The following is an 18852-nucleotide window of genomic DNA, read 5'->3' on the forward strand; positions in this document are numbered from 1 at the left end:
TGCAGTATTCAGAATCTTCTGACTGACTTTGGAAGTGTTCTAAGTGTATTATCTCTTTAAGTATAGATTCGCATTCTCAAGTCTCCACAAGAGGTAAAACCTGGTGAAAAGCACTACAATATGGCAAAAAGTTACCCAAATGAAGAAAAGGATGCTTGGGATGTGAAGATGTTGCTAGAGGTAGGCCATGAAATCCTGGATATATGGTGCTAACACCACTTTGTGATTTCTGTTGGATTTGTGATTTCTGATTTCTTTGTGATTTCTGTGGATTGTATGTGCATTAATGAAGGAGCATGTTAGAAAAGATGGAAACCCAGAAGTAGTCTCCCCTGCTGATCCAACTGTAACCCCATCCTGTGTAGAAGGGCAGACAACAAATAACAAAAACACTGAGAAAGAAAAACGCTATAAAGCAATGCTTCTTAACCTTAATATCTTTGAGGATCTAATGAGGAAATCAGTGGATCTTCTCTAGAAAATAACATAGGTACTCAATATGTAGAGTTTTTGCACACTGTTTTGTTCTGCACACTTAGCTCAGATCTCTCTGAAGCTTATCAATTTATCCTTTAGGGCAGTAATTATTAAACAGGTTATGAACATGTATTGGACAGTAGACAAATAGCTTGGAGATCTGAAAGTTCTCTACAGGAATTAAAAATTTTTGTTTTTATTCTGATGATGAATCTAAGATGGCTAACTTAGTCATTTTATGTCATTTGGAGTCTTGCCATATAACAGGATACTGCCACGTGATTCCAGTGTCTTGATTTTGTGTGTGCTATTACTTTGGTGTAGAATGACTTTCTATGAAGCGATAGTTTTTATCTTTTAATATGTCGGTAAGTGTATTAGTTTCCTGTTGTTGCTTTAACAAATTATCACAAGCTGAGCAACTTAGAACAAAACTTAACTTGTCTCATAGTTTGCATGGGCTGGTCCAGGTATGGTGTGGCTCATCTGGATTCTCTGTTTAGGGTCTCATGAGGCTGAAATCAAGTTTTCAAAGCTTGAATAGAATTAAAGGATATTACAACTCTTCATCCAGGTAGAGAAGCATAATGTGTAGCACCTGTGTGGTACTCATTCATACCTTATCTAATTTGATCTGCTGAGCAGCCTGAGAGGTTGATTGAGACAGCATCATTGTTGTGAAGAGGCTCAGCAAGTGTGTTTGTTTATTCCAGCTGCCATGACAAAGCAGCACAGGCTGAGGCACTACAGAGATTTGGTTTCTCGCAGTTTTGGAAGCTGGAAGTCTAAAATCAAGGGGCTGGCAGGGTTGATTTCTTCTGAGGCCACTCTTCTTGGGGTGTAGATGCTGTCTTCTCCCTGTGTTCTCACACGGTCCTTCCCACAGTGTGTGTTTATGTTCTGATCTCCTTTTCTTTTTCTTTTTTTTTTTTTAAAAAAAAGGTGGGGTTTCACCATGTTGGCCAGGCTGGTCTTGAACTCCCGACCTCAGGTGATCTGCCCGCCTTGGCCTCCAAAGTGCTTGGATTACAGATGTGAGCCACCATGCCCGGCCTGTTCTGGTCTCCTTGTCAGGACACCAGCCATATTGGATTAAGACCCACCCATGTGACCTTATTTTACCTTAATTACCTCCTTAAGGGCCCTGTTTCCAAATACAATCACATTCTGGGGTACTGTTGAGGGTTAGGACTTCAACATTTGAATTTTAGAGTGGCACAGTTCAGCTAGTAACAGAAAGATCAAATGACATGTCTGGTTAGTCATACGACTGCTAATAGCAGAGGTCGAATTGAGCACAGATCTCCTGACTCCTAGAACAACTGAACCACTGCACCTGTCTGCTTTTCTGTGAGCCTCCAGACAGCCCATGGCAGGGGAGGAACCATAAAGAATGACTTGTGTTGACAGGTGTTCCTCTCCAGTTTTCTTCCCTAAGGCTCCTAGAATATTCTTAGAAGCCTTACTCTTTTACCACAGAACTATCAGAATCCCCATGCAGCCACACTTCATTCCTCATACAGGGCTCTCTGGCCTCTCATTTAAAGCATTTTAAAAATTGAGGGTTTTTGGCCAGGCATGGTGGTTCATGCCTGTAATCCCAGCACTTTGGGAAGCTGAGGCTGGTGGATCGCTTGAGCCCAGGAGTTCAAGACTAGCTTGGGCAACGTGATGTACAAAAAAATCCAAAAATCAGCCGGGCATGGTGATGCCTGCCTTTGGTACCAGCTACTTGGGAGGCTAAGGTGGGAGGTTTACTTGAGCCTGGGAGGTCGAGGCTGCTGTGAGCCGTGATTGCACCACTGCATTCTATCCTGGGTGACACAGCGAGAACCTGTTTCAAAGAAAGAAAAATAATTAATAAAACCCAAAAAATCAAGATTTTTAAACTTGGAGACCCTGGGTGATTATGGTAGAGGTTTTTAAAGTAATGTATGAAGCCCTTTTAAATTAAGAAAAAAAATCCTCTCAAACCTGCTGTGCTGATTAAAATGGGTTTAAAATCTTTATTTTAGTAACATAAAACTGAGTGTATATGCTTTTCTCTAAGTATATATTTATATAAATGACTATATTATGAAGCTCAAAAAAGTTTAAAATTAAACTTTCTATAAAACAAATTGAATCCTTGAAATACTTGAGAGGGATCTGTTTTGGTCTAGGATGCTGCAGACCCCCTTAACGAATTAGAGCATCTTTAGTGCTGGGCTGTATGTCTTCAGAACAGCCTTCAAAGGAACAGTCAGTTAGTTCTGAACGGTTGGAACAAGCTTCTGGGCTCTTCCCTTTTGTGCCCCTTTCCGGATGACAGTGTCTGCCTCTCACCTGTGCAGGTGGAGGAGCACTTCAGGGAAAGGGCAACGCACTGCACTAGGTGCTGAGCTGCGAGCCATCATGGTTCTGTTCTGGAATGTTTAGTTGATTTAGATTACATCCTTTCGTTTGATGTAATTGTTAATCAAATTAAGAATGCTTTTTTTTTTTTTTTTTTTTTTGTCTTTCAAAGCAATTCAGCTTTGATATAGCTGAGGAAGCATCTAAAGTTTGCTTGGCACACCTTTTCACATACCAAGATTTTGATATGGGAACTCTTGGATTAGCTTATGTTGGCTCTCCCAGAGCAAACAGCCATGGAGGCGTTTGTCCAAAGGGTAAGTTTTTTTGTTTCTTGTGTGAATATGATGCTGGGATTATATGCTGATTGGATTATATTGTAATTCTGTATTTAATAAGCAGTTTATCTCTGTTTCCTTTTGATTTTAGCTTATTATAGCCCAACTGGGAAGAAAAATATCTATTTGAATAGTGGTTTGACCAGCACAAAGAATTACGGTAAAACCATCCTTACAAAGGTACGTTCTTTTATTTTTAAAAGGATAGTGTTAGAGTTTATTGTAGTAGAACCTCAGTTATATATTTATGTAGTTTTTTTTCCCTCCGAGACAGCCTTACCCTGTCGCCCAGGCTAAAGGGCAGTGGCGTGATCTTAGCTCACTGCAACCTCTGCCTCCCAGGTTCAAGTCATTCTCCTGCTTCAGCCTCCTGAGTAGCCAGGATTACAGGTGTGCACCACCACGCCCGGTTAATTTTTGTATTTTTAGTAGAGATGGGGTTTCACTATGTTGGCTAGGATGGTCTCGAACTCCTGACCTCATGATTTGCCTGCCTTGGCCTCCTGAAGTGTTGGGATTACAGGAATGAGCACCTGCGCCTGACCATGTAGGTATTTTTTTAAAAATGTAATATATACTGCTTTTTTATTTCTGCCTAAATAAAATTTATGTATTTTTGTGGGATATATGAAAAAGTATAAAGAAGAAAATAAAAATGGCCTGTCAGCCTTCTTTTGAAACGTGTGAGGACTGCTGCTTTTCTTGAGCCCCTCCTTCCTGGAGCCCTCTGACTTGTAGCTCCTCTTAGAGCTCCCTGTTTCCTAGTCCTGTGGTGTAGCTGTCATTCAAGGCATCCCACACCTTCTTATTTCCAGAACCCCATGGTCTCCCTCTTTTTCAGCGCCATCATTTTGGTGTAGTGTAGCTTGCAGGAACTTCCTAAGAAAAGATATATGACCTGCGAGTTGTTGGAATTTCACATATCTGAAAAATGTTTTTATTCCACTCTTAAGTCTGATTGATAATTTTGGCTGAGTATATTCTCAGTTCTCATGTTCTCTATGGTCTTCTGTGCATATTGCTTTTAAAGAGTCGGAAGTCATTTTGAGTTCGTATCTTTGTATGTCACCTGTTTTTTTCTCTGGAAGGTCTTAAGATTTTGTTTTTCTCCAGCTCTGTCTGTTAAAATGTGTTTGACTACAAATAACAGAAAATTAAATAAGCAGTGGTTTATATAAGGAGTTTATCTGTCTCAGTCAACAAGACGTTCAGGGATAGCATTTTCTGGGTGGTACAGCAACTGAGGTGCCCTCAGGGACTCAAGAATGAGCAGGAGGCCTTTGTTCTCATGTACGTCACCTCACGATTGTAAGATGGCTCTGTTCTGTGCTGGAGAAAGGAGGAGAAAGAGAACATGGCTAGCCTAATCTGGCCCTTCTAAAAAACTTCTCTGAAAGCCCCATCCTGGCTTTTGTTTATATCTTACTGGACAGCACTAGGTCACATGGCTGCCGTTTCCCTCAATGGAATGTGGAAAGGTAGCTATTTTAGCTGAGTATATTGCTGCCTTGAGCAAAATTAGGGCTCATTAAGTAAGAAAGAAGGGGTGAGTAGATATTGGTAGGAAATATTAGGATCTGATATACTGATTTTTAATTCTTACTGTTTTTGAGACAGAGTCTTGCTCTGTGGCCCAGGCTCGAGTGCAGTAGCACCATCTTGGTTCACTGTAACCTCTGCCTCCCAAGTTCAAGCAATTCTCCTGCCTCAGCCTCGCAAGTAGTTGGGATTACAGGTGCCTGCCACCACACCTAGCTAATTTTTGTATTTTTTTTTTTTAAGTAGAGACCGAGTTTCACCCTGTTGGCCAGGCTGGTCTCATGAACCACTGACCTCCAGTGATCTACCCACCTTGGCTTCCCAAAGTGCTGGCTGATATACTGATATTTTGACTATGACGTTATACTTGATGTATGTTTATACTTGGTGTAGGGTACCGGAAAATATTTGCAAAAGACACATCTGAGAAAAGACTGCTATCTGAAATATACAAAGAGGCCAGGCATGATGGCTCATTCCTATAATTCCAGCACTTTGGGAGGCCAAGGCAGGAGAATCACTTGAGCACAGGAGTTTGAAACTAACCTGAACAAGATTGTAGACCCTGTCTCTACAAAACTAAAAAAAAAATAACGTAAAATTTCCAAATGTATAAAGAACTCTTAAAACTCAACAATAAGAAAATGAACAACCTAGTTTAAAAATAGACAAAAGAGCAGAACAGATACCTTCAAAGATGTTCAGATAGCAGAGAATTATATGAAAAGATGCTCAATGTCATATGTCATTAGGAAATTGCAAATTAACAATGAAGCCGGGTACAGGGGTACACGCCTGTGGTCCCAGCTGCTCAGAAGGCTGAGGTGGGAGGATTGCTTGAGCCCAGGAGTTTGAGACGAGCCTGGGCAACATTAGTGAGACCCCATCTCTATAAAAAACTTTTTAAGAAACCCAACAACAATGAGCTATTACTGGTAGCCTATTAGAGTGGCTAAAATCCCAAACACTGGTAACACAATTCCAACAAGGCCGTGGAGCAACAGGAATTCTTCATTAATTGCTGGTGGGAATACAAAATGGAGCAGCCACTTTGGAAGACAGTTTGGCAGTTTCTTTCTTTCTCTTTTTTTTTTTTTTTTTTTTTTTGAGATGCAGCTTCATTCTTGTCACCCAGGCTGGAGTGCAATGCCGCGATCTTGGCTCACTGCCTCTTCCGCCTCCTGGGTTTAAGCAATTCTCCTGTCTCAGCCTCTCATGTAGCTGGGATTACAGGCGTGCATCACCACGCCTGGCTAATTTTTGTATTTTTAGCAGAGTTGGGGCTTCACCATGTTGGCCAGGCTGGTCTCAAACTCCTGACCTCAGGTCATCTGCCTGCCTTGACGTCCCAAAGTGGTGGGATTACAGTTGTGAGCCACCACACCTGGCCATAAGAATGTTTATGGCAGCTTAATTCATAATTGACAAAACTTGGAAACAACTAAGATATCCTTCAGATGGTGAATGGATAAACTGGCACATCCATACAATGAGAATAAAAAAGCTATCGAGACATGAAAAGACATAGAAGAACCTTAAAAGCATACTACTAAGTGAAATAAGCCAATCTGAAAGGCTACATACTATGTGATTCCAAATATATGACATTTTGGAAAAGACAAAACTGTGCAAGCTATAAAACAATCAGTGATTGCTAGGTGTTGGAGGAAGGGGGGATGAATAGGTGGAGGGCGGGAAACTACTCTGTATGATGCTTTGTCAGTATAAGATACTATGCATTTGTTGAAACACATAGAATATACAACACAAGCATGAATGCTAACATAAACTGTGGACTTTGGGTGATTTAAAAACAGCCACAGCTGGTGGCAGGAGCCTATAGTCCCAGCTACTCAGGAGGCTGAAGTGGGAGCATCACTTGAGGCCAAGAGTTAGAGGCTGTAGTATGATAATTGCATCTGTGAATACCAACTGCATTCCAGCCTGAGCAACTTCATGAGACCCTGTGTCTTAAAGCAAAAAGCAAAAACAAAAACAAAATGTAAAGTGGTATGAGAAAAAAAGATTAGTTTTTGGGAACCTTTTAATTTCTAAATTTATTTTTCTTATTGTACTTTGTTTTAGGGAAAAAAAAATCTCTCAAACCGTGTTTTTCTCTGTTGTCATGTCAAAACAGTCAACATCAACACAGAAGACTTCTGTGACCAGACCAAAACCCCACATGTCAAACAGTAGACATCAGCTAGGTGTCCTCCAATGCAATTCAAACACTATGCACCCAGAAATAGTGGCAGATCTCACAGCTTGAGTGTCAGTCCCACAAGACTGACTGTTTCCTCCTCCCACCAGTTACAACTGAGCCTCCAGAACTTCTGACCAACTGGCTTCAAGTTGGAGTTTCCACGACCTCCTCTTTGGGTCCGATTAATTTGCTCAAGTGGCTCACATAACTCAGGGAAATACTTAACTTACATTTACGGGTTTATGACATAGGATATTTTAAAGGATACAAAGAAGCGGGCACGGTGGCTCATGCCTGTAATTCCACTACTTTGGGAGGCCGAGGTGGGTAAATCACCCGAAGTCAGGAGTTTGAGACCAGCCTGGCCAACATGGTGCATCTCTGTCTCTACTGAAAATACAAAAATTAGCCAGGTGTGGTGGTGCCCGCCTATAATCCCAGCTACTCAGGAGGCTGAGGCAGGAAAATCACTTGAATCTGGGAGGTGGAGATTGCAGTCAGCTGAAATTGCCCCACTGCACTCCAGCCTGGGCAACAGAGGGAGGCTTTGCACCAAAAAATAAAAAACTGAAAAAAAAAGAAAGGATATAAAGAAATAGCCAAATGAAGAGCTACATAGGGCAAGGTCTGGAAGGGTCCCAAGTACAGGAGCTTCTGTCCCTGTGGAGTTGGGATGTGCCTCCCTCCTGGCACGTGAATGAGTTCTGCACCTTCCTGTCAACCTCCACATATTCAGAATGCTCTCTGGAAGCTCTGAATCCTGTCCTTTGGGATTTTTTGGAGGCTTCATTACGTAAGCATGAATGACAACCGTGTAGAAATGTGATTGGACAAAATGGGTATGTTCTCATACTAATAGACTTAATGGGGGAAACCTCCAAGGCCTGTCCAGATTCTCCTTGACCTCTCTGCAGCTTTCCTTCCTCCACAGTAATGGGCAGGACCCTCTCCAGAATGAGAATGAGGGTCTTCTGACCCACAATCAGATTAGTGTCCTGCCTTGGAACAGGTAAAAGGAGGACATGAGAAGGTCAGAGAAAGATTTTGTTTCCTGAGGACTGCTTCTGACCCCTAAAGCACCCAACATTGTAACAGAAGACTGTAACCAGGACTTATGGAGGGTTATAAGCCAGAAACCATGAACAGAAACATACATATGTGTGCATAATAGCTCATGCTCCTTTACTTTTTTGGAGTCACAACTTCTTAATAGTTTGATTTCATGACATATTTTCTTTGGTCTTCTGAAATTTTTCTCTTAAAAAACACATAAAACAAAAAAGAAATTTGATTAGAAGTTTTTGAGATATTTTTAGATTCATTAGCAAATCCACTAATGAATTTTCCCAAAGCAGTTAGGAGATATTTCTCCACATTATACCTTTGGGATTTGAGTGCTTTTGCTAAAAATTTAAGGTTTTTTTTGCCCCACTATGGTTTTAATATAAACATGTGGAAAGACTTCTTGTATAGAAAAATAACTTGCAAAATACTGTTTTTTTTTTTACGTTCCATGGAGTGATTTTTTCCCTCCCTTAGGAAAAAAGAAATCAGGAATTTTAAGTTTAATATTCTTTTTTTTTTTTTTTTTTTTTTAAAGACTCTTGCTCTGTTGCCCAAAATGGGGTTCAGTGGCCTATCTCGGCTCATGGCAACCTCTGCCTCCCAGGTTCAAGCGATTCTCCTACCTCTGCCCCCAAAGTAGCTGGGATTACGGGTGCCCGCCACAATGCCTGACTAGTTTTTGTATTTTTAATAAAGATAGGGTTTCACCATGTTAGCCAGGGTGGTCTCGAACTCCTGACTTAAAGTGATCCGCTGGCCTTGGCTTCCCAAAAGTGATGGAATTACAGGTGTGAGTCACTGTGCCCAGCTTTTAAGTTTGATATTCTTATTTTATTCAGATAAATATGGAAAAAAAATTTAGGTTTGTTGGCAAAATTTATTATTATTCATATAGAAATCATCTAATAATCTGATAGATTAAGTGCAGCCCTGCAACTGGATTCTAAATAGACCAAGTCCTCTAGGTCATTAAGATTGTTGTTGGACATGAATTCAGTCATTGAGAAAATAAAACATTGTTTTGTTATTCCTCAGTTGTGTTTTCTTTGTTTATTGTGTTTTTTTTTTTTTTTTTTTTTTTTTTTGAGTTGGAGTTTCCTACTTATTGCGTAGGCTGGAGTGCAATGGCATGATCTCAGCTCACTGTAATCTCCACCTCCCAGGTTCATGCAATTCCCCTGCCTCCTAAGTAGCTGGGATTATAGGCACCCACCACCACACCAGGCTAATTTTTTGTATTTTTAGTAGAGATGGAGTTTAACTATGTTGGCTAGGCTGGTCTTGAACTGCTGACCTCAGGTGATCTACCCGCCTTGCCCTCCCAAAGTGCTGGGATTACAGGCGTGAGCCACTATGCCTGGCCGTGTTATTTTTTTTTACCCCTTGCTTTTTTTTCCTTTCTGCTGAGATGCTTTAGGTTTTCTTTTCTTTTTTCCTTTTTTTTTTTTTTTAACTTGACTGATTCATCCTCTGATTGGATGATGCTTTAGGGTTTAATAGGCGTGTGATTGGGCTGAGGGGCATGTGAGGAGGCTTGACAGTTAACTGCAGTTAGCTATTGCGTTTATCAGCACCAGATTGTGTGTGGCTAGAATGGCCAAGGTTTGATGTTTTGTTATGAATGTTCCAGTATATCTTATAAATTATATTTTCTTGATTTAAGTTACTAATAGTACTATTTGATAGTATCAAATAGAATCCTAGTTACTCTGTTAAATTCCTATAATTGGTAGAAGAAATCATAGTCCGGTTTTTGAGACAAAATCTTATTCTGTCACCCAGGCTAGAGTGCAGTGGTGTGATCATAGATCACTGTAGTCTCCGCCTCCTGGGTGTAAGTGATCCTTTCACCTCAGCCTCCCAAGTAGCTGGGACCATAGGTGTGCACCACCATGCCTGGCTAATATTTTTATTACTTTTGTAGAGATAGGGGTCTCCCTATGTTGCCCAGACTGGCCTTGAACTCCTAGAGTCAAGTAATCCTCCCATCTCAGCCTCCTAAAGTGCTGGGATTATAAGCATGCAGTTCTTATTCTCTTGTTGATCTGATTATAAGACTCTATTTAAGACAGCATAGGCCCAACTGGCAGAAGAAGGTGATGGTTGGATATTGAGAAATAATGTTTTCTTTGCATGATCCTTAAGGAAGCTGACCTGGTTACAACTCATGAATTGGGACACAATTTTGGAGCGGAACATGATCCGGATGGTCTAGCAGAATGTGCCCCGAATGAGGACCAGGGAGGAAAATATGTCATGTTTCCCATAGCTGTGAGTGGTGATCACGAGAACAATAAGGTATGTATGTGTTGAGAATTTTGTACAGTATGTGGTTAGGAAAGAGGTTGTGTATAATGATCATAATGAGATCTCAGAAACCCATTCCATTCCTAGGTGTTTTCCTAGGGATGGATCTGCAAATTACATAGTACCTTGAAACGTGGCTGTGTGTTTTGGGGTGAAGCATGGTCCATCTAAATCTGGTTAAAACTATCATTTGGACTTTGTTGTCAGGATTAATGGTGTAGATTTGAGCTCTAGGAAAAATTAATAATAATGGCTTTTGTTGGAGCTCGGATTTCAGAGTCTGGTGGGCTCAGGCTTTATGTTAAAAATTTCTCATAGTTCTCATTCATTTTAACTCTGTTGTACAATTTACATGTTTTTATTAACTTTCACAATAAAATACGTAGTTTGCCTGACTACAAGCCTCATGGGAGAAAGGCCCTTGTCTGTGTTGTTATCAGCTGTATCTCCAGTACCTCATTGGAGTACCTGGCATGTAATAAATACTTGTTGAGTAATTAATTGAATCATTTACTGTTGAGGGTTTCTGATAGAGTATACTAGTTGATTTGGGATATTGTAAAACACTTTCAGAGACTTTAAGAGTGCTGTGACTAACTCTTAGAGTCTGAACTAAAAGTTTTGTTAATAAATTTCTGGTTCTTTCATTTTATTTGAAGTCAAACAGCATAAAGCAGTGTGAGGAAAACAGTAGTTGAGCTGCTGAGTTAAAGGACGCTGGCGGGGAGGGCGTAAAGGGGTCTGATTCTAATCACAAAAGATTGTGAAGTATTTGTCCTGACTCCTATTTTGAGCCAGACTGTGGGCTAATGTGCAAGTCTGCCCTGGACCTAGAGGGAAGGATTACTTCTGCTTTTCCCTGGCTCTGACATCCTGCTGTCTAAAATTTCTTCCTCCTGTTTTTTTAGTGATCTTTGATTATTGCATATCATTTTCTTTGGCTTTTTATGTATATTTTCTACATCTCATTTTCTTTGGCTGTTATGTGTAAACTCTTCCTTCCTGTTACTTTGCATGTTATGTTTTATTTTTCTTCTGCTTGTCAACTTGTACCTGAGAAACATTTTTCTATCCCTTTTTGTCTACTCTTTCAACTTGTCAAACTGTTGAATTTTCCTTCTCTTTTTAAAGTCTCTGCATTTCTTTCTTTCTTTTTTTTTTTTTGAGACAAAGTCTCACTCTGTCACCCAGCCTGGAGTGCAGTGGCATGATCTTGGCTCACTGGAACCTCTGCCTCTTGGATTCCAGGGATTCTCCTGCCTCAGCCTCTCAAGTAGCTGGGACTACAGGCGTGTGCCACCAGGCCTGGCTAATTTTTGTATTTTTTAGTAGAGACAGGGTTTCACCATATTGGCCAGGCTGGTCTTGGAACTCCTGACCTTGTGATTCGCCCGCCTCAGCCTCCCAAAATGCTGGGATTACAGGCACGAGTCACTGCACCCAGTCTAAGTCTTGCATTTCTAATCATGATCGTTCTAGTTCAGTGTTGTCCAGTAGAACTTTCTGCTGTGGGGTGGGGAATATTCTGCGTCTGCTCTGCCCTGTATAGTAGCCACTAGCCTAGTGGAGCAATTGAAATGTGGCTAGAAACCGAGGAACTGAATTTTAAATTCTATTTTATTTAAATTTTTAATAATGTTTGCCTGTGATGGGAGGTGGGAATGGGCATTAGCTGTAAAAAGGACATGAGTGACATGACTGGAAGGATGGCAATGTCCTAAAAGTGACTATGGCAATGGTTTCAACACTTGGTAAAGTTATTAGAAATCACAGAATTATGTACCTGAAATGGGTGAATTTCGTGATATGTGAAATGTCTTAGTAAAGTTGTAATAAGCCAACAAACAAAAATGCCAGTGTGGGAGCAGAGGAAAAGTAGTGCAGATATAGAGGAGCTGTGAAGCCATGAGCTGATCATTGTTGAAGCTGGTGAGGGGCATGAGGACATTCATGATACCATCCTGTCTATTTCATAGGTGCTTGAATATTTCTGTAATCGAAAGTGTAAAATATGTGACTAGGAACAATTTAAGTAGTCACGTACAGTTGGTGGCTACCACATTGCATACTATTTCTCTAGGTAATAGGTCATATGCTTCTTGGTTATGAGGATAGTATCAGAACTTTGGATGGAAGTATTTTACTTTGCAGACTGCCTGAGTGGACATGCGTGTTGCTAACTTTTCCTGCCACAAGTTCTCCTGCCACTTTTCCTGCCACGAGTCTATTCAAAACACCCTTGTAAGAACTTGCCATTGAGGCCAGGCATGGTGGCTCACACCTGTAATCCTAGCACTTTGAGAGGCCAAGGTGGGCAGATCACTTGAGCACAGGAGTTCAAGATCAGCCTGGGCAACATGTGAAACCCCGTCTCTACAGAAAATACAAAAATTAGCCAGGCATAAAAGCACATGCTTGTAGTCCCAGCTACTCAGGAAGCTAAGGCAGGAAGGAGCCAGGGAGTTCGAGGCGGCAGTGAGCCAAGGTTGTGCCACTGCACTCCAGCCTGGATGACAGAGTGAGACTTTGTCTCAGAAAAAGGAAAAAGAAGAAAAAGAGCCTGCTAATGAGAAAGTGTCCTTGGTAGAACTGTTTTTTTCTGGGGCTGCCAGTCTGTGTCAGTGAAGGACTGTTTATTTATTTTGTCCTGAGCACATCATATTTAGCCTGTGTTTTTCTAGTTTGAATCCCCTTGTAAGAAGACAACGTGCATCTTCTATGTTTTATTATTATTATCATTATTATTATTATTATTTTTTTTTTTGAGACAGAGTTTCACTCTTGTTACCCAGGCTGGAGTGCAATGGCGCGATCTCGGCTCACCGCAACCTCCGCCTTCTAGGTTCAGGCAATTCTCCTGCCTCAGCCTCCTGAGCAGCTGGGATTACAGGCACGCGCCACCATGACCAGCTAATGTTTTGTAGTTTTAGTAGAGACGGAGTTTCACCATGTTGACCAGGATGGTCTCGATCTCTTAACCTCGTGATCCACCCGCCTCGGCCTCCCAAAGTGCTAGGATTACAGGCGTGAGCCACCGCGCCTGGCCTGTTTTATTATTATTATTTTTTTGAGATGGAGTCTCTGTCGCCCAGGCTGGAGTGCACTGGCGCGATCTCGGCTCACTGCAGCCTCCACCTCCCAGGTTCAAGCGATTTTGTGCTTCTGCCTCCTGAGTAGCTGGGGTTACAGGCGCACGCCACCATGCCTGGCTAATTTTTATATTTCTAGTAGGATGGGGTTTCACCATGTTGGCCAGGCTGGTATTGAACTCCTGATCTCAGGTGATCCCCCCCACCTCAGCCTCCCAAAGTGCTGGGTTTACAGATGTGAGCCACTGTGCCCGGCCTATGTCTTAAATGAATTTCTTATTAAAAATATTTTTAACTAGATGAAAAGGGATGCAAGACAAAAAATAAACTAGTTCCTTGACCTAGAAAGACAGAATCTGTCACTCTCTACTAGACAGTCCTACTTCACTATGGACAGATGACATTAGTGAAAAGGAATGTAGGACCTTTGAGATTGTAACTTCTTAGGAAGGTTTACTGGAGGAACAGGAGATCTTATGACAAGGATACAAACAGAAGCCACCAGGTCTTCAGGGATATGTAGGCAGAAAGCCAGAGTTGAGAATTAGTCCTTTTTTCCTTAGTTTTCTCCACCTGCTTGGGAGTTGTAACTGACAAATCAGTGAAGAGGTCTTACCTGTTCACTGTGGATTTTAACTCCATTTTAACCTGATAAAATGGAGCCCAGAGATACATGGATGCTGATGAATGAACCCACCAAAATGCCAACTGCTCGAGACCCAGATTAGAATAACCAGATCCCTTAGACAAGACATCTGTACTGTAAAATCAGATTTGAAGATGTTTTTAAAAAGCTAGTTAGTATTTCTGTTTAAGATGAGGTCTTTGCGTCTTTCTGGAAGTAACTCCTCTGGTGTCTGATTCAGTAATTATAGGCACCTTTGGAAGGTCTCATACTCTTGGCTCTCAGGGGTTTCATGATTGTTATCTGGGGTGAAAGTGAAGCCATTTTGGCATCTGCAGAACACTTTGGAGACGCTCCCCTAAGAAGTAACTAACTCAGTTTTCCCTAAGCCTCTTTATCCTTTTTCCGATAACTCAGGAGGTCTGGAAAATGACTTCAGTTTTAGCGCTACTGGTAAAACCCTCAGACTTAAAAGGGAGCTATCCTAGTGGTTCTGTACTCCAGGGTGGGAAGCTAGTGTAGAGACTTTTTTTGAAACACTGGTCAACTGTGGAAAAACTCAGAAACTTAATCTTGGCTGGTCAATGAAAATGTTTAGGTAACAATTTGGGATTTAACTTATGTAAAATGTACTATCGTGCCTATTACTAAGCTCAAATATTTAAACACCTTAAACCTGGATCATCCGTATAAGTAGCCAGGGAAGGAGAGGAAACCCCTTCTGCATTTCTGAATTGTTTTGTCTGGGACGGCGGTAACCTCCCTAGTTTTTATGTCACTGCATGAGTGGAATACCTGAGGTGGGGAGATTTCAAGTCTGATGGAATTACAAGCTCTTGTTGTGCTAGACTGCTTGTCTTCAAGAGGGCTATGGCTGGGATGTTTGGCCTCAGTATTTGTATAGCTTGCTTACCTTCATATGAGGAATTTTAGATCCTTAACCAAGTTCACAGCAGCTGTTTAGCATTCTACAGAGGGAGGTTCTCAGTTCTATGTCAGTGGCCTTTGGAGGGGACTGTGATGGCCATAACTTCGGGGTGGCTCTGATGAAGATTTTACATTAAGAGTTCGTCTCTAGAGAAGATGCACAAACATTGCATGGTAATAAATTTTTATGATGTTATTTTGGGTCCTTATTGTCTTTTTTCTCTCAAGATGTTTTCAAACTGCAGTAAACAATCAATTTATAAGACCATTGAAAGTAAGGCCCAGGAGTGTTTTCAAGAACGCAGCAATAAGGTGTGTGGGAACTCGAGGGTGGATGAAGGAGAAGAGTGCGATCCTGGCATCATGTACCTGAACAGTGACACCTGCTGCAACAGTGACTGCATGTTGAAGCAAGGTGTCCAGTGCAGGTAAGGAATCTTTCCACAGCGATTTTGGGAAGTTGGTATAACAAGATGTCCAAAAGAATAGAAGACTGAACTTGCAGGGGCTTTAGAATCAACTGAAAGGGGTGTATTTGTTTACCTTTACCTCTTTTGCCCTACAGAGCCAGAAAATGCTTTCTGGGCCGGGCACAGTGGCTCCCTCCTGTCGTCTCAGCACTTTGGAAGGTTGAGGTGGGAGAATTGCATGAGCCCAGGAGTTTGAGAACAGCCTGGGCAGCATAGTGGGACACTGTCCCTTTAAAAACAAGAAAAGAAGCTTTCTGGAAAGCAGTGTGACATTATGTAACAAAATCCTTGACCTTGCATGCTCCTTGGCTTAGCAGTCCTATAGTTAAAAGAATCTTTATTATTATTATTTTTTTGAGACAGGGTCTCTGTTGCTTGGGATGGAGTGCAGTGGCACGATCATAGCTCACTGTAGCCTCAACTTCCCAGGGGTCAGTCCTTCCACCTCAGCCTCCCAGGTAGATAGGACTACAGGCCTGACTAATTTTTGTAATTTTTGTAGAGATTCGGTTTTGCCGTGTTGCCCAAGCTGGTGGTAAACTCCTGGACTCATTGATCCACTCTTCTGGGCCTCCTGAAGAATGGAGATTCTAGGTGTGAGCCACCATACCTGGCCCAAATAATCTTTTTAAATTTTTTTAATTTTTTTTTTTTTTTTTTTTTGAGACGGAGTTTCACTCATGTTACCCAGGCTGGAGTGCAATGGCGCGACCTCGGCTCACCGCAACCTCCGCCTCCTGGGTTCAGGCAATTCTCCTGCCCCAGCCTCCTGAGTAGCTGGGATTACAGGCACGCACCACCATGCCCAGCTAATTTTTTGTATTTTTAGTAGAGACGGGGTTTCACCATGTTGACCAGGATGGTCTCGATCTCTTGACCTCGTGATCCACCCGCCTCGGCCTCCCAAAGTGCTGGGATTACAGGCTTGAGCCACCGCGCCCGGCCTAATTTTTTTTTAATTTTTTTGAGACAGAGTTTTGCTCTATCGCCCAGGCTGGAGTGCAATGGTGCGATCTTGGCTCACTACAACCTCTTGTCTCCTGAATTCAAGCCATTCTCCTGCGAGACTGTCTCAGAAAGAAAAAAAGAAAATGTTACCTACTTTTTCAGACCAGTGCCTGGCTTAGAAGCAAAGAGTTAAACTTCAGTTTCTTGGAGATATAACTGGATACTGTGCATATTGACACTGTAAATATGAAGGGGGAATAGAGTTCTGGCTGCCTACTTGTTTGGCCGCCTACTGTCTACTTGTGGCCCCATCTTGTCTTTTTTTTTTTTTTTCTTTTTGAGACAGAGTTTCGTTCTTGTTGCCCAGGCTGGAGTGCAGTGGCACGATCTCGGCTCACTGCAACCTCCGCTTCCCGGGTTCAAGCGATTCTCCTGCTTCAGCCTCCTGAGTAGCTGGCATTATAGGAGTGCACCACCATGCCTGGCTAATTTTTGTATTTTTAGTAGAGATGGTGTTTCACCATGTTGGCCAGGGTGGTCTTGAACTCCTGACCTCAGGTGATCCACCCACCTTGGCCTCCCAAAGTGCTGAGATTACAGGTATGAGCCACTTCACCCAGCCCATCTTGTCTTTTTAAAATTAATGCATTAAATGAATGCAAACCAAGGACACCAAGATGTTTCAAAGGTGACTGCTGTGTTCCCATTCTTTTCTGTTACAGTGTGGCATTGATGTGTACTTATGCATATTAGGAAAGTATGTGCAGGTAGCTCTAGCAGCAGAGATGTCTGATGATGTAGGAGTGGGCAACAGAGCCAGGAGGCCTTCCCCTGTGATCTTCAGGTTGCTGTAACATAACTGTAGCGTATGATATGGGGCTATAATTTGAATTGAACTATTCCTGTCTGCTGTTCTTCTCCAGTGATAGGAACAGTCCTTGCTGTAAAAACTGTCAGTTTGAGACTGCCCAGAAGAAGTGCCAGGAGGCAATTAATGCTACTTGCAAAGGCGTGTCCTATTGCACAGGTACGTGTTCTTGTTGCTTTCTTGGAATGCTGTGGTTCAAGCGTGTATGCGTGTCTTTGAAAAACAAGATTATGTTTTGTTCAGATGAAAGCCACCCTGTTTTTAACCTCATATGCTGGGTTGAGTTCTGGCACTCCTTAGTTTGTGACACTTGGCGCTGCTGGGTGTAAGACCTGTTTTGTTTCTCTTTTCTGTCACTCTCCTCTTTTTCCTCACAGACGTCCACTCTCCTGTGGTTAATATTTGCCTGGATATGTGTATATCCTTGAAAGATAATGTAGTGTTATTTTGTGTATGTATGTGTTTTTCATGTGCCAAAATGATACTCTACCTTAAACTTGCTTTTAAAAAATTCAGTACCATATTTTAAAGAACTCTCTGTATTGTGCTACAAATAATTTAACAGGGTTTTTTATGGCTACATCCTAATAGCAAAATTTTGGAAACAATCAAAATGACAATCTTGGGATATGAATTTTATGAATCTGTATACTGGAATAGTGTGGAGGAAGCAGGTTGCAAGCTAGACGGTTACGCATTTTTTCTATATGTAGTTCATTGTTGGGGAAACTTACATATTGTTGTATGATTGGCTGTGTTTTACTCATCAATTCACCAAGTGGTAGCTACTTCCATTGCCTTCATCCCCTTGACACTCTAGATAGGATTCCAGATCACATACTCCCACGTCCCTTTGGGAACCTGTTTCTCTGGATACTGAGGATTGTAAATGTGTGGTCTCTGCAACACCACTGCTAGGTTGTCTTATGTCCGAGGACTCCTGTATCCTGAGGTTCTGGGCAACACTTGGAATTACCCTGCTGTCTTATTTGCCTGATGAGTATAAAGTAATCTCTCGTTTTTACATTTTTTTTAATAGCCCTTGTCCTGAAGTACTTACTTACATTTTTCTTGAGTAACTCTATATTTTTCAGCTGTTCAGATTTTTCCCATGAATAGCCAGTTCATCTATTTGGTTTATTTATTTTTTTAATTTAGTTTCATGTTATTTTACTACTGTGGATTTGGAGAAGTTTTTATATAATCATCCATTGGTTTCCATACACCTCTGTCCTATCTGTTGCCATTCTTTATACAGAAATCTTTAATTTTAATGTAATCAAATACATCATTTTGTTGTGTGGGGGGGTTTATTTTTTAAACACATGGTTCAAAAAAGCCATTGTGGATGGTTAAAAAGATATTTTCCACAGCTGCTTCTATTAGCTTTATAATTTTTCCGTTTACATTTAGGTCTTTAATCTTTCTGGAGCTAACCTTTCCAGGTGTCCTGAAACTTCTGTTGTTCTGTCAGTTGTTGCTTTAAAAATTTCAAATTTAGGCCAGGTGCGGTGGCTCACGCCTGTAATCCCAGCACTTCAGGAGGCTGAGGCGGGCAGATCACGAGGTCAGGAGATAGAGACCATCCTAACATGGTGAAACCCTGTATCTACTAAAAATACAAAAAAAAAAAAAAAAAAAAAAAAAAAGGTGAGGCATGGT

At 41.5% G+C, this 18852-nt stretch overlaps 1 protein-coding gene across 3 annotated transcripts in view; it reads left to right on the plus strand.

Annotated features, from left to right (window-relative positions):
* The window catches only part of ADAM17 (ADAM metallopeptidase domain 17), a 67196-nt gene that overhangs the window by 35224 nt on the left and 13120 nt on the right, over window positions 1–18852 (plus strand). For all 3 annotated transcript variants that reach the window (XM_032294175.1, XM_032294176.1, XM_032294177.1), the window contains 6 exons: window positions 67–180; window positions 2984–3128; window positions 3241–3329; window positions 10102–10254; window positions 15133–15332; window positions 17246–17349. In XM_032294175.1, the coding sequence (XP_032150066.1) occupies window positions 67–180; window positions 2984–3128; window positions 3241–3329; window positions 10102–10254; window positions 15133–15332; window positions 17246–17349 (805 nt within the window). The remainder of the gene's footprint in view (window positions 1–66; window positions 181–2983; window positions 3129–3240; window positions 3330–10101; window positions 10255–15132; window positions 15333–17245; window positions 17350–18852) is intronic.

This window comes from Sapajus apella, unplaced genomic scaffold (genome assembly GCF_009761245.1).
Source record: "Sapajus apella isolate SASKATOON/1434 unplaced genomic scaffold, GSC_monkey_1.0 scaffold31, whole genome shotgun sequence".
NCBI lineage: Eukaryota > Metazoa > Chordata > Mammalia > Primates > Cebidae > Sapajus > Sapajus apella.